Source organism: Epinephelus moara, chromosome 4 (genome assembly GCF_006386435.1).
Source record: "Epinephelus moara isolate mb chromosome 4, YSFRI_EMoa_1.0, whole genome shotgun sequence".
NCBI classification, from domain to species: Eukaryota; Metazoa; Chordata; class Actinopteri; order Perciformes; family Serranidae; genus Epinephelus; species Epinephelus moara.
This window is the reverse complement of record NC_065509.1, coordinates 32,222,963-32,243,752: the sequence shown is the minus strand read 5'-3', so window position 1 is coordinate 32,243,752 and position 20,790 is coordinate 32,222,963. Positions and strand designations below refer to the sequence as shown.

General features: G+C 39.0%; 1 protein-coding gene across 1 annotated transcript; it reads left to right on the top strand.

Moving 5' to 3' along the window:
• The first annotated feature begins 256 nt into the window (after nt 1–256).
• Nucleotides 257–14,822, top strand: LOC126388936 (cytokine-dependent hematopoietic cell linker). Its single transcript, XM_050042335.1, has 17 exons — nt 257–433; nt 3,923–3,982; nt 6,099–6,252; nt 8,807–8,859; nt 8,959–9,001; nt 10,146–10,196; nt 10,277–10,311; nt 10,405–10,415; nt 10,513–10,596; nt 11,265–11,286; nt 12,240–12,264; nt 12,352–12,436; nt 12,520–12,536; nt 12,613–12,707; nt 14,124–14,198; nt 14,283–14,438; nt 14,526–14,822. The coding sequence occupies exons 2-17, from the start codon at nt 3,980–3,982 to the stop codon at nt 14,676–14,678; spliced, it is 1,062 nt and encodes a 353-aa protein (XP_049898292.1). The 5' UTR covers nt 257–433; nt 3,923–3,979; the 3' UTR covers nt 14,679–14,822.
• Nucleotides 14,823–20,790: the final 5,968 nt, after the last annotated feature.

Genomic DNA, 20,790 nt, shown 5'->3' with positions numbered 1-20,790 from the left:
TGAGGTTGAGACTCGTGTTCAAATTACTATTCATAGATGTATATTAATAGGTTGATGCAGACGTTTGTGATATGGGTGTTAAGTTTTCATTTACAACAAACAATGTTTCCACTAATTGTTTGAAATCAGAGCACAGTCGCACAAGAAAAAGAAGACCCCACCCCCCCCCACCCCCGCTAACAAACCTTGTACTGTCTAAAACAAAAGTAGACCTCAGGTTATAGGCCAGTTATTCACCACACAGGAAGTCATTTTGGGTTACTGCAGTGGGCTGCTTAACGCCGACAGTCAGACTTGAAGCAGCCCAGGTGTTTCTGTGTGTCTCTGCGAGGAAAAGAAAAACTGCACACTATCTATTTCTGTAACCAAATAGGCAGAAATTGCTGGACACCCACTGAGGCAGTTGTGCTCGTTGTGCAAGTCATCTGAAAAGGTAAGTAACTGCTGTTTTTACGAGTGTGTAGAAAAGCCGTAGAAAGTTGGCCTGTTGTAAAAATAGATGAAAGTGACAAGTATGTAAATATAAAAAAGAGGTAAGCTTTGAAATGCAGTATTTCCTGCTAGAGTTGAGAATCCTGCTTTGATTAAAATTCAGTTTCTGGTTGCTCTTAGGTTTTAGATTTAATGTAATATATAAACTGCACTGTGCAGTCATCTCGTTTTATACTCAGTTAGGGTGTGTGAATTTGGTTTTGGAGGAGCATTTTGCAACAAAACACTATAAATCAGACTCACCATGCAACAAAACCTGCAAAACTCATCTCTATAGTGCCACGTATATAAATATAAATAAATATATATAAAGGTATATAAACGTAAATGTCTCGTGTTCGCTCTAAATAATCGCTCAGATGTCTTCACGACAATAATTAAATGGAGTGACTGTATACTTTACAGCAAATTAACTTGAAAAAGATTAAGAAAACACACTTATTTTTAATTTGCTACAAGTATTACAACTTAAGTAACAAATACCAAACATATCTGGCTTTCAAAAGAGGTGTTTAAATACATATTTACTGCCACAAAACAAACTAGCAGATGACTAATTTCACACATAAATATCTATGTTAATGCCAAGATAATATTACCAACAATAGTGAGAAACATTTTTGGAAAAATAAGCTACAGTATGTCTCAGTTTGATCCCTGTTGATATTGTCTCTCCCCTCAGACTGAGCTTTTCTCGCTCTCTGCTGCTGATAGTTTCTTGATGCCCGAAGCAAAGCCAGGTTACAAATCCTTAAGTAGTCTGGTGGTTTGAGTTGCCACAAATCCTCTCCCAATTTCCATGGGGCACAAGTTTATTTTCCAGACTAACTGCTCAACCTCAGACGCTAGCTCCAAGTATCTAATCTCCTTCCTCTTCATGCGTCTCATCCAACACCACTTCCCGTGGCCCGGTAAGCTCTGCAAAGTAGACAGACAGCCCCGCTGAGTGCTGGACCACACTGCCAAATGTGTTTGATTCTCTGTTTTGGGACTCTGAGTTGGTAGCCTGTAATGTCTCCTGGCATTTTCACAATCCCTGGTCCTCGCTTAAATGTCCTAACTTTCTATTTTGGGCAGGTTTCCTTCCTGCTTCCTGTTTTGTTTTCCTTCACAGCCAAAAAGGATTCAAAAATAAAAACCTGTCAATCACAAAGTGATTGATTGGTCCTGATCCTGTGTTTCTCCTTCTCTCATTGCCTCTCTCCCTGGAAACATGATTTTAAAATTGATTATGTGTCTTAAAACGCTCAAATGGAGGATATATGACAGAGACCCACGTATCAGTCTCAGTCCTCTTTTCACCATTCAGATTCAGGTCAAAACACAACAGTTACTCCTGGAGCCAATCTCAACTGACATTGGGCGAGGCGCAGGATACACAAGGCCGACACACATAGAAACAGACGACGATTCACGCTCACATTCACAGCTACCAAAAATATATATAAATAATATAATCATCTGCACCTGCATGTCTTTGGACTGTGGGAGGAACCCAGAGAACCCAGAGAAAAAAATCACGCTGACACTAAGAACATGCAAACTCCACACAGAAGGGCCCAAGAGGGGATATGGGTTAAACCCGGAAACCTCTTGCTGTGAGGCGACAGAGCTAACCACTGTACCATGCTGCCCTGTGTGTTGGTGGACCAACAAAATCGCTTTACCAGTCATTTTGCCAGTGGCGGGTGAACAACATGACTCAGTTTAACCTCAAGAAATGTTCTTTTCATCACTAGCTGTAACAGTAGGCACAGGTGGTTTTCTTGACACACACATTACATCAACACGCGCTTCAATGCTAGGAGTGGCACTAACGTTAGCTTGCTGCTCCTGGCCTGCATTTAATAACGCAGGATTTGATTGTCGAAGGCGAAGCTCTGTTGTGTCATTAACGTGTTCTCTTTGTGTTGCCCCTCTGGAGCTAGGTCAACATTACTGAAATATAACACCACTTAGACAAGCTGTCACCATAGAAAAGCAAGCAGGCAGGGAAGAACAGGAACAGGTGAGCATCACTGAATGCCACCTGGATAATGCAGTTTATTTAGGGCCATTATGAATCACCCAGAGAACCTGATATACAGCAGGCAGGAAAGAGTTGCACAAGAAAAAGTCAGTGCCCCAGAGAGTAAAATGTAGGAGTGCTAGTACTACGAATCTGTGAGTACCCCCTTGTCCATTCAGAAAAAAGGAAAACTATGTATATTTAAATGAATTTATTGTGTAATTGTCACGTAATGTGCGGGCACAACATCTATTTTCTACACTATGCTGATGACATCTAACTTTCTCTTAGCAAGGTAAAATAAATTATATTAATTCACTGCTCTGCTCTGTTGAAGCAAACTATGTCACGGAACAGCAGCCACTGTGACCACAAGTGACAACGAGACAGTAATCTACAGACCTTTCATTGCTGTTGTGTTGCTGGGGGAACAGCTTTGGTCCTGCCTGTTTATTTCCTGTCAGCTACTGCAATAACAAACATGGCGACATGAAACACAAAGAGGCCCATTTATAATATTCATGTTGTCTGTCTGTATCTCTCCAGATATTTGCTAACATTAACAACCTTAGGCTACTTTTCATACAAGAACAAGTAAAGCTGTAGATGCAAAACTTCTGACTGTAACAGGTTTAACAAGGATGTGTTGAACCGTTTATGAAACAAGCTTTTAGTTTGAAGAGGAAACCTGTTATGTTAACAATTACACAAAGTGACAAAACTGAAACCTTAACCACAAAGAAAACAAACCAGTTAGTGATGTTGTTCTGCTATAATTATATTTATATTATCTTATATATATTATATTTGTAGTTTACATAATTAGAATTATATTGATTACTTTTAAGGTTTACAAAATTGTTAATATATTTTGTAATGCAAGTCTGCTATTAATATTCTCATTGTGATTGGTTGATAAAGTTTTTTCATCCAAAGCTGTAAAAGTAAAAGCTTCATATGAAGTTAAATATTTTTTCCTTACATAATACAGGTAAATACATTTTTTTTTCGTCATAGCGTTCCCCTTAATTCAGATTTTACTGATAAGCAGTCCTACTTAAGACAGAGACTTAATTTTAATCACATTAGGATGACTGACTAATCCTGGAGGCTCAGTGGGATGTTGATTAATGAAATATATCTGCTTTTTTAAATTCAGCATCTGCCCTTCTTGCATTATAAATAAAATAATACATCTTTCTAAATAAAGATATTTCACAATAAATGTATTTTCTTTCCACTGAATGATAAAACTCAGATCAACAAACTGAGCAGTGAGGTGCCACAAACAGCTCTGTTCAGCTGTATATAAAGATCTCATTCTTCTGCATGTGCAACTGTTGAGCAAAGTCCAAGGACAAATTGTGTCGGAGGGCCACATTCTTTAGCAGAACGCCAAACTAATGATGTTTTTCATTTTTGTTTCAGCCCCTCGTTAGCTGCAGAGAGAGAGGCAACAGCCATGAGTCTGCTGTGATAATGGTGAGTTATGGCGCCCGTATCCACAGCATTTCCCCGATGGTTCCACATGAATGTTCCCAGGGGAAGCTTTGGGAGTTTGCAGGCTCCCTCTGTGTAATTACCTTTTAGCACAGGAACGAGGGGAGAGTGAGATTCTGCTCTGTCATTGTTAGTGCACAGCAAGAACAGTGCAAGATTACTCTTTGTATTTTTTATTATGATTCATGGGTTAGTTTTGGGGTGCATTAATATTCATTTTGAAGTTGAATTATGAAAGTATATTTCAATTTATTTAGTCTTACTCATTAATACAATAGTCTCTCATATTCACTGATAAATAATAATTTAATGTCATTTTTAAGTCATTTTTACTCCACATAAATGTCTTACTGAGGTTAGGATTATTACATGCATACTAAGCTCTGACAGTGAGACAGCATTGGCAACATCTTACCATCCCCTTCAGAGCAATGGCACGAGGTGTAAAGTGTGTTCTTTTATATCATTTTTCTGGCTTTAGGCTCTCTCACCTCGACTTCTCAAATCACATGAACTCCTTTCAGGGTTATGCACTTGTAATTATCTCCATCTTTAACAAGGATGAGGTTCATATGCTCATCACAAATGAAAATTCAAAGTCATAACAGCAGTAAAGCTTTTAAGTCAGAGTCTGTACTGAGTTTAAAAAAAAAAAAAAAAAAAAAAAGGTTCCCTACCAATAACTGTCATCCTCTTGCACGATGATGACAGCCTTCTCTTTTGGTTGATTAGATCCCCGTAGCCATCTGCAAGTGAGCTTGTTCCATCTGCAGCCTCTAAATAGAGAGATGGGTTAGACATTTTCAGCACACTGGGCATGGATATGCTCAATGTGAATATATATATATATATATATATATATATATATATATAGCACAAGAGCAGAGGAATATTTTTATTAAATTCTTAATTCTCAATGTCAGAGGCACTGTTTATGTGGAAAAGTGGCCATGACATCAAGTTTTAAGTTTCTTTTGCTGGAATTTAGACATTATATATTATATTATATTATATTATATTCATTATAAAGTTTTCAGCCAATTTTGGAGTGTTATATTTGCCATAGCAAACTTTTGTGAAGTCAAAATCACGATGTACAAATGTTGACATTATTCAGCTTTAATAGGCAGTTTGAGTCATTCATAAAACCTGAACTTGTGCTTTATTTAGAAAAGACTTTTCCACCGTTTGCGCACAAACATGCAATTATCGTTTGAATCACTGTCTTTCAAAATAAACTCTTGGAGTTCATCATAACGCCTGAAAACAATGAAACCTAGACTCCCAAAAAGAGACACTTCCTGCCTCTGGCGACATGTTCGTGGTGACACTGCACCTGCCGGACAAAAACATCAATTTCCTCTCAGAGAAAGCCAATCTGGACTCTCTTTTATATTACCAAAGAACCACTTTTGACGCGAAGCCCATTGCTTTTAAATTGAATGATTAAATTGGCTGGTTTGATTGGCCCCTGATTGATTCACCCAGTGATAATATATTCATCTCAGTCTAACCCATTTTTCCAGCTTTGCCACATCTTAACCAAAATACACAGTCACACCGCACTTTATGTCATGTGCCGTTAACATAAACAGAAACAGAAAATGTTAATTATTCAACACTTTAACACTTTGTCATCGACTGTCACGTTTTCTCTGTGACTGGCTATGAATGTGTGTAAATGTGTTCCTGTCTGTGTGACGGTGAGGAAATCCCTCGAGATAGGCAGCGGGTTATGTTGCAACACCTTATTATAGCTTCCTGTGTTTATCAATGTTGTATGTGCTTACAGGATTTAACACGAGCTGTCTACTCAGAATATATTACTGTATCTGACTGTACGTAATGAGCAAGAAGCAGCAAGACTCAAAGGTGATTGCAGGCTTAACTTGTTTCATTACTGTTAAGGCAGATTAGCACATTTGTTTCCAATAAATCAATTAATGCAGAATGAGACTGTCATCAAAAGTCTTTCTCGTCTGAAACCACAGCGACACACACACTTTATAAGAGCGCAGTGTTCATAGATGAAGATGAAGTTTGTCTTTTGTACGTTCAGTATCTCCAGTTTGAAAATGCTGCAATTTCCTCTCCACAGGAGCGCAACAGGACAGGCAGGAAAAGAAATCAAAGATGCTGTAACCATAACAACGTCGCAGAGCCTGAGTACGACGTGGTCGATGACCAAGAGGAAGTACTGCACGTGCGCATACTTCCTGCGAGGCCCATAAATGATGAGAGAGAGTATGCAGGTAAGGAAGACAACAATGACTCCTCACTCACATTCACACAGCTTTTCAGTTCTGGTTTAGGTTACAGATTTTAGCCTGGCTTTAGTTTAATTTAGTTCTAACAAATGTACAGTCGAAATTTTGTTTGTGTGTGTAGCTTTAATGACAATGACGCTGAGAGAACAATAAACCACAAAGTTGCCGCATTGGTTGCTCAGCAGGCTGAGACTTAGCCTGAGTAATTCTGTCCATCTGTAGGAGTAACCTGACCTTTATTTTTTGTCCCCACCCATCTTATTCTCATTACTCCTGTCTGTCTTAAAGGTACAGGTCACCCTGACGCCAATAAAAGCACCAAAACATATATGAAAACTCAGCAGCAATGCCTCTTTCCATAAATCATGACCTGGTTAATCTAGATAATCCACGGACCTTGTTGCAAGCTGTTAAATGAAGAAACTATGTTCCTTTTACTGAGCTACAGCCATCTGTATCACCATGCAGAAGGTGTGGCTGTGTCCGAAATCATTCACTCAATCACTACTCCCTACTCACTATATAGGGAGTTCTAGGGGACAGCTGCAAACATGTAGAAACACTTTCGGATACTACTCAAGTCATTTTCTCGGCTGCATTAATTACGTCATTGCTGTCGCACAATTAAAACCTGTCATATCAACGTGAGCTGGTGAGCCATCCATAACAAATACTGACATGCATATTTGTGATAACATGAAATTAAACTGAGCGTATTTTCCCCAAATTAATTAAGTACTTTTGACCGTTTGTGTTGAGTTGAGATGCGCTGCTCTGCTCACATTAAACATATTAATAACGTTACACCAGCCGAGAGACAAGAAGAAAGCAAGCAGCGCAACTGCAACCTGTCCTACTAATGTCAGTAGTTTTCCGTTTAACCTTTGATGTGTTGAAGTTTGTTTTACCAGTCAGTCATGTGATAACATGTGAATTTAAGGTGTAACATTACGCATTATGCCATTACAGTACAAATCAGAGCTAGCAGCAACTCAGCTTGCTAACCAACACTAGCGTTATTAGCTCTACTTTGTACACTAACTGTTAAGCACTACAGATCAGTTGCAGATTTATTTTTATATCTTCTGGGACTGATGACTTCACATTAAATTGACAGTAAGAAACAAGTAAAACAAACATGTACAGCAGGTTGTTATCGAGTTGCTCTCCCTACTCTCGTCCATCTCGGTGTCTGTCCCATATAGTGTGTCTGTTCCTGATGATGGGATATATTGCTTGGTGAGTGACCATCGGTTGGACACTTACTTTCTGTCACGGTGCATTGTGGGATACTTTGAGTCCACTATATAGGGTATAATAATTCCCACTATACATTCGGACAGCACTCCAACATGGCAAACTCACTATATAGTGAATGATAAAGTGATTAGTGGGTGATTTTGGACACAGCCTGCAATAGCTATGCCACTGTGCTGCTGCTAATGGAGATCCAATAAAAATGAAATGAATGAAATCTACTGCTAGCTCATTTACCACCACTGAGCTAGCTATCGCAACAGCTTAGCCAAGGAGGACACCATTACGTTTACAATTCGTGTTGCTCCCATGAATAAATGCACATTTTTTTATGGGCAACGACACGGTTGGTGGGTGTAGTTTGGTGGGAAAAATTGTTACCACAAGAAACTCCTCACAACAAGGTCTGTGGATGATCTTGAGTAACTGGGTCATGATTTCTGGAAAGAGACATTACTGTTGAGTTTTTCAAATTTGTTTTATTTCACTACTTTCTTAATTCTTTTTTTGTCGCTTTGAGCATAACAACACTTAGTAACTCACACCTAAAAAATATATTTTGATAAATAGCACCGCAGGTAACAGGTAAAATATGTATTTTTGATTTTTGAGTAAACTGTCCCTTCAAATGTACAAAAAATCTAGCACATAAAATACATACATAGCTCCAACTTAATTAAGTGTTTGCATTACAGTTTACACAATAAAAGTGAATTTGTTTCATTTTCCTACACAGAAAGGCTCTAGTGAACATAATTAGAATGAAGCTGAATGAAGTGCAGGCACAAAAATAAAAGCTCCACCACAAACTGTGGTGAGCATGAAAAGCAGTGTGTATCTGAGAGAAAGAGAGAGAGGGAGCTCATGCTGAGTGAGCATGATCTGCCAGTGGGTCTCCAGGGCCATCTGTTGGCTGAGTCAGACTGCGGGAGATTACAATTATCCAGGAGCCGAAGGGGGAGAGAGGGAAGCATGTAGTGTGAATAGACTCCCTTTACTCTCCTGCATGGATGTGGCCCACAGCCAGGGGCCTCACAGCTGCATGTCTACAACTTTATACTGAATGTGGCTTTTAAATTTGTTCACACTTGGAGTGTTCTCCCTCTGTAATCAATACAGTCTGCTGCTGCAGCGTGCTGCTGGGACTGGCAACGACCAAGTTACAACAATGATACAAACTCATGGAGTGTTTAAACTCTCTGCTTACACTGGAACTACTGAAACTACTATCATTACTGTCATTGTGAGAGTGAGGGCATCACAACTTCCTTTTGCTTTCAAGACAGGGATCCTCCAAGGTCATCGTCCTCTCAGAGCCTTTCATCAGTCTCCACTGTAAGCCTTCTGTTCAGTTTTCTTTTAAAGTAAATGCTTCATTGGAACTGTACTACTATAAATGTCCACTTATACTTTGTGTGCTCTCCACTCCATCAGGGTACCGCCAACATCCCCCCAAGGCAAACCACACATAATACAGGTAAAGTAACAAAACTCACAACAGCTGAATTTGGATTATTGTAGTACAGACATTTTGAAACTCACTGGAAATCGACTTATTCTGTCATTCAGTTATGACAGAGCATTGGTTTCCTATTAGATATATACTTATATATCATAGTATAGTATATTATACTTATCTTTTTCATGCAAAAATTATTTGTAAAGTAACTAAAGCTATCAGCAAGTGTAGTGCAGAAAAATGTACAATATTTCCCTCTGAGATGAAGTGGAGTGGAAGTATAAAGTGGCATAAAAAGACTCAAAGTACAGGTACATCAAGTCTGCACTTAAGTACAGCACATGAGTAAATGTACTTATTACTCGTCACCACTGCAGCTTTATGACTTCTCTCTGCTTGGCCACAGGCTGCTGCTCAGCAAAGCTACACAGGGTCACTTTAACAGCATAATTCAGATTTAACATTAAATTAAATGGCTCTGTGGAATGTGAATGGGTTGCTCTTCGTATTGAAAACACTGAAAACAGACACTAAACCACCTCTGCAGGGCTTTATAGTCTCCTTAAGCCCACTGTATTGGTTTTACAGCACAGTTACTGCATGGTTCAGTCTTTTCAACATTCGTGGGCAGCTGGTCTCAAGAAAATAGCTCTGGTAAATCTCCTGTACACTACAAGATGCAGACGCAGACAGTTCACTAAGCAACGAGCTAGTAAACACATTCAAGCATCTTTCAGCTAAAGACCAAAACATTTGTCTCAGTTCAGGGGATATGAACACTTTTTTAAATCAAATTTAATGCTCATTAATACATTTTTAATGAGTAACTATGGTGAAATATTTTTATGGACACTATTACACAGACACTATTTTGACACTTAGCTTTTATGGACTGTGAGAGGACATTTAACAGTGGTAGGATTGGACTCTGACAAGTTTACGTACATCTCATGTCAATACTGTTATTTTGATTTACCCAACTTGATTGTTTCTATCATTATGGTTTATTTACTTCTATTTTTGTAAGTCAATCTTTACCCTTTTTTTTTTTTTTTTGCCTGGTGTTCAGGGAGCTCAAAACCGTACCTACAAGCTCTACTTCACAGTAAACGTACACCATACATAATTACCTGTCTGCATGCTGTCATTGTTTTAAACACAGGACCTGCAATAAATAGAGACCTGAAACCAGGCAGAAAAAAGACCAGATTCGGTAAGACAACTTAACTTCCCTCACTTTCACCCTCCTCTGGCCTCAGACGCAGCCCACATATTCACATGTTGCTCTTACAGAAAAGAGGCCTGCACCTTTGCCGCCAGCAGACCAGGTAAACATTTACAGCTTCTGCTTCTGTGTCAATAAATCATGTTGATTGCAACTCATAACACATGATGACTTTTCTCTCTTTCTAATATCGCAGCTCTCACACAGGTAATTTGCTCTACCACTATTCAAGTTTTTAAGTAACCCAATGTTGAGTTTGAATGGATTGTAGATGGACTTACAGCTGAAGTCTGTGTACTTCCAGGCACTCTCCATCACCTCCACCATTTATCTCGGAGTTAGTGAATCACTTGCCCGGGCTGACTCTACACGAACCCTGCAGGAGGAAGTGAGTACTGTTTTACTGCAGGGCATGAAGCCAGTCGACAAGACCATCACTTATGGTTGTTTGATTTAGCTGTAGCTGAGTTTGACCCTCCCCTCCTCTCATTCTTCAGTTGTACATCCTTGATTCTTCTCCTCATCTTCTCTCTCTGCTTTCACTTGAAATGAGAGCGGAGGAGAGGAGAGAGGAGTCAAGGCAAATGGCATTTAACAAAATAAGACATGCGTGAGTTGAGGCCGTCATTTTAAAGCAAAGTCAATTAAATAAGGCGTGGCACACAGCTGATGATGCAGCTGTGTGTCACGCCTCTTTCATACGTCACAGGTGCCAAAAACACCTCCGCAAAGGATACAAATGTGCATCCGAGAACAAAGCTCCTCTGGCAAGCCTCCTCTCTCCTCTCTTCTTGCATTAAGACCTCCTTTAAGATTGATTTCTGGTTCAAAAGCAGGAGGATGGAGGAGAGAGGAAACGAGGACGCACAAAACAGAGACATGAGAAAAGCTCCTTATATGACCCTCTGCTCTGTGTGAATGTTGCAGACGGAAAGGAGGCCCTTGGTGTTAACTGTGTGTACAGTGTAGCAGTGGCGCCATCTGCTGGTTAAAAAGATAATCACAGAAAGCATATTGTGATGTTATGTTTAACTAACGTCCCCTTTTTCATTTCAGTGGGCAGAAAGCAACTAGAAAAGTAAGTAGTCAAACATGCAGCATTACTGTGACAGCTAAGAAATTATGTGTCAGGTTTTCTTTTCATTCTCATTCTCATTTTGTGTAACTTCTTTACCTATTTCATTAACTGTTTAAATTCTTACACCAGTGATACTCAACTTGCAGCCCATGGGACAGATTTGGCCACAATTGCCTGCTGACCATTTTCTAATTCTCAGTGAAAATCAACTGACTCACACTGGGATTTTTTTTGTTAATATAATTTTAGTGTAAATAAGGTGCCTGAGAGCATAAAATGCATGCCGACAGAGGTCCAGGCTTAACTGTAGGCCTAATGTTTATTTATTAACTGCCCCTGGCCTCCTGTCATTTTGCAAAAGGAGCCACTGGGCAAAGCAAGAGCTTCTCTGTCCTACCCTATGTCTTGTAGTAGTGTCGAGTCTAGTGTCTGCAACCCTAAAATTATGTTTTTATCTACATGCTGCCAAGTACCAATCTTTTCATCGCTTTCTTCGCTATTTTCATTATAATTCTGTTGATTATATTTTATTCTAGTGTTGTCAAAATATTGATTTATTGACACATATTGATTCTGAATATTTGAAATGGTTTCCGTACTAATTGTCGTCAGTTTCAAGACACCAACACCAGCTGCAATCTCTTGCTCTCTCTTATTGTAAATGTCATCAGGCTGTTCTCTGCTACAGTAGTTGTTGTTTGTCACATTATAGCTTTGTTATATCTATATTTAAATCGGTTTTAACTTCATGCCCTCAATGTGAATTTTCACAGTGGTATCGAAAATGATGTCAAATATCGATATTCTTTAATTTATTGTGTAGAAGTTAGAAATTCCAGTCTTGTCAAACTTCTTTATTCTACACAATCAAACTTGTAACTTGACTAGATGTGATTCCTTATGTCTTGCCATATTGTTTTTTTAATCAATTGTCTTTTTAATACTTCCAATAGGCAGAATTCAGCTCACAAACCAGAGGTAAGAGCTACATAAGTGTGAGTGTAACATTTTTGGTTAAAAACATTGTGACGGTTGTTGATTGTTGAATGTTGAATGTTTTTTTAGGTCTACACAGTGCTGAAAGCGATCCATCCCTTCATACCCATTACAGGCATTCCTTGGATTTGGAAAGTCAGATTATAGACACAAGGTGTGACTTTCATCTCTTAGACCTTTCAGGACGATTTTATCATGTTATGTCATGTTTGATTTACTCCTGCTTCTTTTGTTTAGGTCACAACAAGATTTCGGTAAGTAATGTCACAGGTCATCAACATCATTACACAGTTACTGATGAAATAAGTCAACATTAACGTCTACTTAAAGAAAGGGTGCCATCAAAACGTCATCACCATGAATGGCCTCAGACTAAAGAAGACTTTGACCAGCATGACTTTGTTCCAAAGGAGAAGCCTCAACAGGTAAACCCTCTGCTGCGTAATAAAGCAAAGAAATAATGTCATTATTAACTGAACTCCGTAATGTTCAGTGAACAATCCAATCGCAAGAAATGTTGGCATTGTACGTTTCTGCAAAACTAACTACTGATTAGTTATTTGTATGTTATGTAATGGACACAATGAAACTTAATGTCTCAACAACACTGAAGTTAATTTGTGGTTATGTTTAGGCACAAAAGACACTTGATTAAGGTTGGGAAAAGATCATGTTTTGGCTTAAAAAAAAATCCAATTTGTTGGCACTATCTCAATATTTCAGTTAAAAACAACTGCTTTTTGTGGCACAATCCCTGCTAGAAATGCAGTGTTTTTGAGGTAAGAAAAACAACCACTTATCGTGGCACTACCTCAGTGGAAAAACAGCAACAAGTCGCTAAAAAACATCCACATTTGGTGGCTAAACAGCTTCTGGAAACATAGCAATTACTCAATAAAAAACAACCGGTTTTGTTGTTTCTTGGTCTCGAACGGTGGTCTGCAGCTTGGCAGCCATCTCTCCTATGTGTCACTCCATCCACTACTCCCTCCACATCTTGATGACAAAATCAGCTCATATACTATGAGTGACAAGTTTTCAATGCCAACACTTTCTTCTGGGAACTATGTTGCAGTGAGAGTTACAAAGAGCATTTACTTAATTTAAGCACAATTTTGAGGTACCTGCACTTTCAATTTAATGCTACTTTATACTTCTAATGACTACATTTGTGAAGCAAATATTGTACTTTTATTTTCACTACATTTATTTGACAGCTTTCGTAACATGCTTCTTTACATATTTAGACTATAAATACAAAAAGGTATTTGGTAGTATTAAATGTTATGGCTGTATGTGCCCTGTGCTGCTGTCCCTTTTCCCTCCATTGTAGTTCTGCCCAGGTCATTACTTATCGAGGTGCATTGCACCTGGCATGGAGGAGGTGCTTAAGAGCTCCTATGTCAGCAGCAAAGGAGAGAGGCCTCTGGCGTGGGGACTGCTGGTCCTGCGGCCCTATGGGGAGCTCTTAAACACCGCCTCCGTGCCAGGTGCAATGCACCTCGTTAAGTAATGCAGCACACCTGGACAGAACTACAATGGAGGGAAAAGAGACAGCAGCACAGAACACATACAGCCATAACATTAAAGTAATAAAACATGGCCTTGTCAACATTAAAGTAATGCACACATAAATGCATCGCTAACTATATTAAATGTGTCATTCTGCATAATAAGTACTTTTACTTTTGGTGCTTTAAGTACATTTTGATGCCAACACTTTTTGTAGATTTTGATGCAGGATTTTTACTTGCAGCAGAGTGTTTTTAAACGTTAGTGTTGCTACTTGTACTTGAGTCAAAGATCTGATTACGTTTTCCATCACTGGTCATACTTGGCAGACATACTGTGATGACTGGTATGTTGGGGACTGTACTCGAGCAGATGCTGAGCACGCTTTACACCTGGTAAACAAGGTACTGTATCTCTTCTGCTATCAAATATATTCAAAAAATCATATGAATATGAAGCTAAACTTCTTTTCACATTGACCACCTTAGGATGGAGCATTCTTGATACGAGATTGCTCCGTCAACACCAACAGTGAGCCCCTGGTATTGGTTGTGTATCACGAGAAGAAGGTTTATAATGTAAAAATACGGTTCATCGAGAGCACTGGCAAGTACGCCCTGGGAACAGGACAACGATCAAATGATGTGAGTGGATTTTTTTTTTTCAAGATGCATTGTAACAAGCACTCTCTCCATTATATTTACTGAAGCTCGCATCTTATTTCTCCCCAGATGTTTGACTCTGTTGCAGACATCATCAAGTTTCATTCCATATTCCCAATAATACTCATCAGCGGGAGAAATATGCCCTCAAGCAAATACCCAGAAAACTGCGTGCTGACATTTCCAGTAACGAGGAGGGATGTTGACCAGCTGCTGCAATAACACATGAACCATTCCAGCACAGATTATCTGTTCAGTCCCATCTGGTTGTAACCCACAACATCCACTGAGGTTTATCATGAGCATGTTAGGGAAAAGCTCGCTGTGTATACAAATTGTGAAAGTGTTTGCCTGTGTCAGTAAATAAAAAGATTTATCTAAGTCTACAAATAAATATTATTTTCATTATCAATTAATCTGGTGATTATTCTTGCTGAAATCTTTCATGTACTAACAATCCAAAACACAAAGATAGTCACTTTATAATAATACAAAACAGAGAGAATCTGCAAACTCTCATTTGTGAAGCCGGAATCAGCAAATAATTTGTCATATTTTCTTGATAACTTTACCAAATTAACAAAATAGTTGGTAATTAAGTTTCTCTAAGCATGTCAGAATTGTGAGACTTGGGCTACTAGATCAAAATTATGATTCAGTAAAACAAACTTATAGTAAAGTAAGTCAGTAAGTACCACTTCTATGTCTTCTGGGTAAGGTTTTCATATAAGCCTGTACAAGTTTCTACCACACCTTACATGCACATTTTAAAATATTTCCCCCCATTTTCTTTTGTAAGTATGTGTGTAAAACAAATAAAATAAATGATGTATTTTTATGGATTAAGCCACTGCACAAAGTAGTTAAAATGAGCTCCACCTTAACCAGCTCATGTTACAACTTTAAAATGGCATTAATGTATTATAATTCAATGATATATATTGTTCTGAAATGGGCCACAGTAGAGTCAGCCATTTTAACATTTGGTATTTTAAGTGCTAATGCTACTTGTAGATTTTAAATGCAGGACTTTAAATTGAAACAGATTTTTTTTTTTTTTTACTCTGTAGTATTGAGTACATCTTCCATCACTGGTCAACATGAACAACTGTACTTATATCTCATAATTTTAACTTTTAAATCGATAAATGTCGAGTTGTTGTTCCTTTCTCTAGCTTCCTGACACACATGGGCTAGTATAGTCAAAGATACTGGATTACTGGTTTATCCACCGTCTTTGGTATAGTGTTAGCATACGTTAGCTTAGTGTTGGATTCGTTGCGGAGGACTTAAGAAACCAGACTTAACCTTAGCTAGTCTGACAGACGCTAATAAGGCTGCTTCATGGTCATTAAATATTTACAAATCCCATAAATTTAACCAGTAGCCTTACAAATTACAAAAAAGTAGTCATTAGACTCACCTCTTGTTGGTCCTCGTCGGTTTCACCAGTGAGTTAGCTTAACTGTTAGCATGTAGCAACCGCAGCTGGCACTGTTGCTATGGATACCTGTATTAATTCTTCTTCGCTGATTTCCACCAGCGGTTAAACTGTTGACTCACAGGTGTCCTCTCATTAGCGACGGAGGTATTTAGGTCCTTTATATCAGTAAAGGCATCAGTAACACTGTATAATACAGGTTAAAGTTCTCAGTTCAAATATTTATTAAAGTAATTAAAGCTAAATCTACTTTGTGTATCACAGGTGAAACTAGTTTCAAGTTTGTATTGGTTTGAAAGGCTCAGTACATGACATAGTATTTATACAAGTATACAAGGCATGTATTTTTTCATAATATGGAGGTGGACTCCAGTGCATAAAGAAAAAAAAAGTTTGGAAAGAGACATTTCTAAACATGGAACAGCTGGAGTCATTTTTACTGCCACCCTTATCTTCTATAAAGTCATAACAAGTAGGAAAATATATATTACATAGAATAACCAAATCCAAGGTCATTTATAGAGCCTTCTGCTGCCCTCTGCTGGACATAATGTGAACATGACTATTGAGTATTCCTAACACAGGATATCAGGAGAAGTGAAGGCCAGGTGAGGGTTTGCACATGCACCAAGAGAATCAGCGTGAGTTCAGCTTCTCTGTCACATTCACTCTGACTCAGTCTCCATACAGAAACCTATTGTGCCCACAAAAGATAATACTTTTTTTTATCATAAAAACTGTTTTATTCTTCATCAAAGAGCAAAAGATTAGTGGCTTCCCAGCAGCTCATCTGGTGAAGCATGCACTCCATGTACTAAAGCTTAATCCTTACTGCATGGCCTGGGTTTGATACCATCCCGGGCCATTTGCTGCATGTTGTCCCTTCTTTCTCCCTGCCTTTCTGTTATTTTTTTTTCTGTATTATCAAGTGACTGCCGGCTGTCTTTTATACTAGGTTGCCTGTGGACATGTGGACTTCCGACATGAAGGAGTGGAGCTGGTGTGTCGCAATGCCAAACTGGCCGGAGACTGCTGCCAGAAGAGTGAGATAAGGACAGTTGATTGTTTTCAGTCTTTGAGCTTCTCTCCATGTAGCAATGGTTTCCTCCATGTTCTCCGGCTTCCTCCCACAGTCCAAAGACATGCAGTTTAAGTTAACTGTTGACTCTAAATTGCCCATAGATGTAAATGAGAGTGTCAGTGATTGTCTGTCTCTATGTGTCAGCCCTGGCGATCTATCCAGGTTTGTTTGTTTGTTAAATGTTAAGTTCCAAGAGTGATTTGTGCACCTAGAACCAGGGATGGGCACTGTTCAGAGTTAGAGAACCCTTTTGACCAATCAAAATAGCTTGTTTGGACACATGTCCTTTAGTTCCCAAAGAAGAAAACAAACAAACAAACAAAACTCCAGTAGAATTTTCCCTTAAAGTTAAGTCTAGGTCCCAGTAAAGTTAAAAGTTATTCACAAAGGATCCTGGCCCTCAAAAGAGCTCCTAAAGTAAGAAACTGTTAGGAAGAGGAATAAGAGTTTCTTAAGCAGATGAGAAAATGGTGGAAAGACAAATAGGCAGGAGACATATTCTCCACATTCAGGATGATAGTGAGTAAATGAAATGCTACGGATTAGATCGTGCAGGGATATTGTTTGTGGTTCATCTAATTAGAGATACACTCACATCTTCCATCCGGCACAATAACGATATAACACCAGAAATAAAGTCGTGACCACATGAAGACCTTTGGCCCCTGTAAACGTGTCAGTGCAGCAGTGATGACTTGGGTGTGTCTCAAACTTCCACAATCAGTCTCGGGCCAATTTTAAATGCCCCTTGGCCTGTCTTTCAAAAGATGCTTTATTATTAACACAAGTTAATAATTTAATCAAGAAAAATCAGTTTACATTTTTTCTTTTTCACTCACCTCATTATGTCAGGACACAGTTTCTGTACTCAGGTTATGTCATGATGTTCAGAGAATGAGATATGTAGGAGAAATACCTAGAATGTTTGCACTCGTAATAAAGTTTGGGGCACCACCCTCCTAATGAGGGAAGCGACTAATCAAATTAATAACTCCATAAACCAATTATTAGTTCCTCAGCACAATTATCAATAAGGAATCAATCTCAATATCTGGGTGATGAATTCTCTATACAGTGATCTTAATTCCTGCTCAAAAGAGATATCCACAGAAAACAACTTGGCGATAAATGAAGATTTATTTAGGCTCTCTTAGCAGCATTGGATCATTCTCCTGATTCTCCCGAGGACCCCCGGACTGTCGCCTTGCAGCTCCCGGACTTCCCAGCAGAATGAAACTGGCAGGAACACAGTGGTGGAGTGAGCGGTTGAGCCTGACTGCAGCGTCCTTCAGGTGGCTCTCAAACGCTGGTTCTCTTAAGCTGCAGAAAGTCTGGCAAAAGAACCACTGTGACAAGTGGTTGGCAGCCGCTGGCTCCGATGAACTTTTGATGGAGTGACAGGTCGAAAAGTTTATCTATTCAGCTGTGGCTACTCGCTTATAACAAAGTTGAAAACAATCTCATCGGCCGTTCGATATTATCAAAGTTATTAAACGCGTAGAAAGAATGTTGCAATCGGCTGGCTTCGTCACTGCAGGTATAATGTTACTGAAGGCACTGGAAACAAAAGAAAAACTGGATAAGTAAAACTTAAAAATTTAGAATAACTTTGATCGTGAGCAAGAAAGAGTTACGCAGGAACCGAGTTTAAGAGCGTAACGGATTCAAAAAGAAAAAAAAAAGAGTAAAAAAAAGAAAGGGTAAGAGAAGTGACAGAGTGAAAGAATCAAAAAAATTAAAAGAGGATGAGATGCACTGAGCTCACTTGTTTTATCCCACCCTTGAGGGGTCCTACTATTAACTTATAAAGCTCTAAATGGTCAAGCTCCGTCATATCTTAGAGAGCTCATAGTGCCATATTATCCCACCAGAACACTGTGCTCTGAGAACGCAGGGTTNGTTATAATCTATACTGTTGGTAATACTGTATGTATAATATGTATAACTATGATTGACTCCATCACAGTCATAGTCACATTCAATCAATCTCAGTAATAACAATAATAATAATAACAGTAATAACAACAAATATGTGTGTCACTTCCTGTCTCTCTGTCTATGGCAGGCACAAAGATTCTCTCTCTCTCATGTCCTGTTACTGCATCTTGCTAACTCGGCCATTCTGGATGTCACTAACTCGGCTTCTTCTCCGGAGCCTTTGTGCTCCACTGTCTCTCAGGCTAACTCATATCGCAGCGGTGCCTGGATAGTGTGACGTGTGTGGTTGTGCTGCTGCTGTGCTCGTGCCAGATGCCTCCTGCTGCTGCTGTTATCATTAGTCACACTTCTACTGTTATTATACACATATGATTATTGTCACATATGTATACTATCAGATATCAATATATACTTTAAACATATTGTACCACAATAGCCGTAATTATTGTAATATTAATTAATTTTCAGTAATGTTGTTGTAAGCTACTGTCATTATCGTCTGTCCTGCATCTCTCTCTGTCTCTCTCTCTCTGTCTCTCTTTCTGTCTCATTGTGTCATACAGATTACTGTACATTTATTATGCTGATCTGTTCTGTACGACATCTATTGCACGTCTGTCCGTCCTGGAAGAGGGATCCCTCCTCAGTTGCTCTTCTTGAGGTTTCTACCATTTTTTTCCCCCCGTTAAACAGGTTTTTTTGGGGAGTTTTTCGTTATCTGCTGCGAGGGTCCAAAGGGCAGAGGGATGTCGTATGCTGTAAAGCCCTGTGAGGCAAATTGTGATTTGTGATATTGGGCTTTGATTGATTGATTGTATAATTTCACTTCCAACAGACATTTCAAGTTTGTTACCACAGAAACACTTGGTAGGAGCGTTTGTCAAGACTAGGGGTTGAGGCTGGGGGCAGAGTCCTAAAAATTTGACCCTCCGGTGGTCTCTCGTTGGTCTGTTCATTGATAATCCTGGTTCAGGGGGAATTCAAAAAGAGGGTGTTCCTCTACAGGATCGCAGCCTTTCCCAAACACATGGGTTATATATGAGTTACTGGCTCAGGATTATGAGGGATATGTCCAAACTTTGGTGATTACTTTTTGTAGGAAAATGTACCAACAGTGCACGAGAACGGTCTCGTTGAATACAGGTATAAACAGGAAAACAGTGTGAGAGAAAAAGTGTGTTTTTACCATTGCAACATTTAAACATGTTCTTGTAGAAACCTAAAATACAAGTATGAACCTGTAAATGATCGTATTACGGGATCTTTATAGGATACGACAACAACAGGGAGGCATGACTCACACCATCTCGATGGGGCATGAATGAGAGTGACTAACACACACACACGCTCACACAAGAATGTCTGGATTATTATGTGATCTCATTCTTGGTACATGTTATTGCTGGTTATGGTTTTAATTGTTTATATGACTTAAAGTAGTGTTTTATTGCATGGTGTTTTACTCTATGCAATATTTTCAGTGATGTCTGTAGTCATGCAGCCGTGAATCTCTATATATCAAATGTGAGAAAGCAGAAAAGGTTGACAACTGGGAGGGGTCTGCTTTATGCCAGTTTGGTACCTGACACTGCCCTGCAAAATATGGCTGTTAATTAGAAATGACACCCACCATCTCTCTCTTTTACTCCGTCCTCTTTTCTTCTATCTGCATCCTACTCAACCCTGCAGTTGACACTTTATCCGTTTATCCGTTATCCAGGACTTCCACACTCTTTCTGCAACTCCCTCCTCTTCAAACACATGCAGCCTGATCTGTATGAAGGTATTATTAGAGCAAAATAACTGAGCACCTGTTACAGAGGAATTCGTAGTTGTAGAAAATATAGCAAATATGAAGTCACAGAGAAAATGCT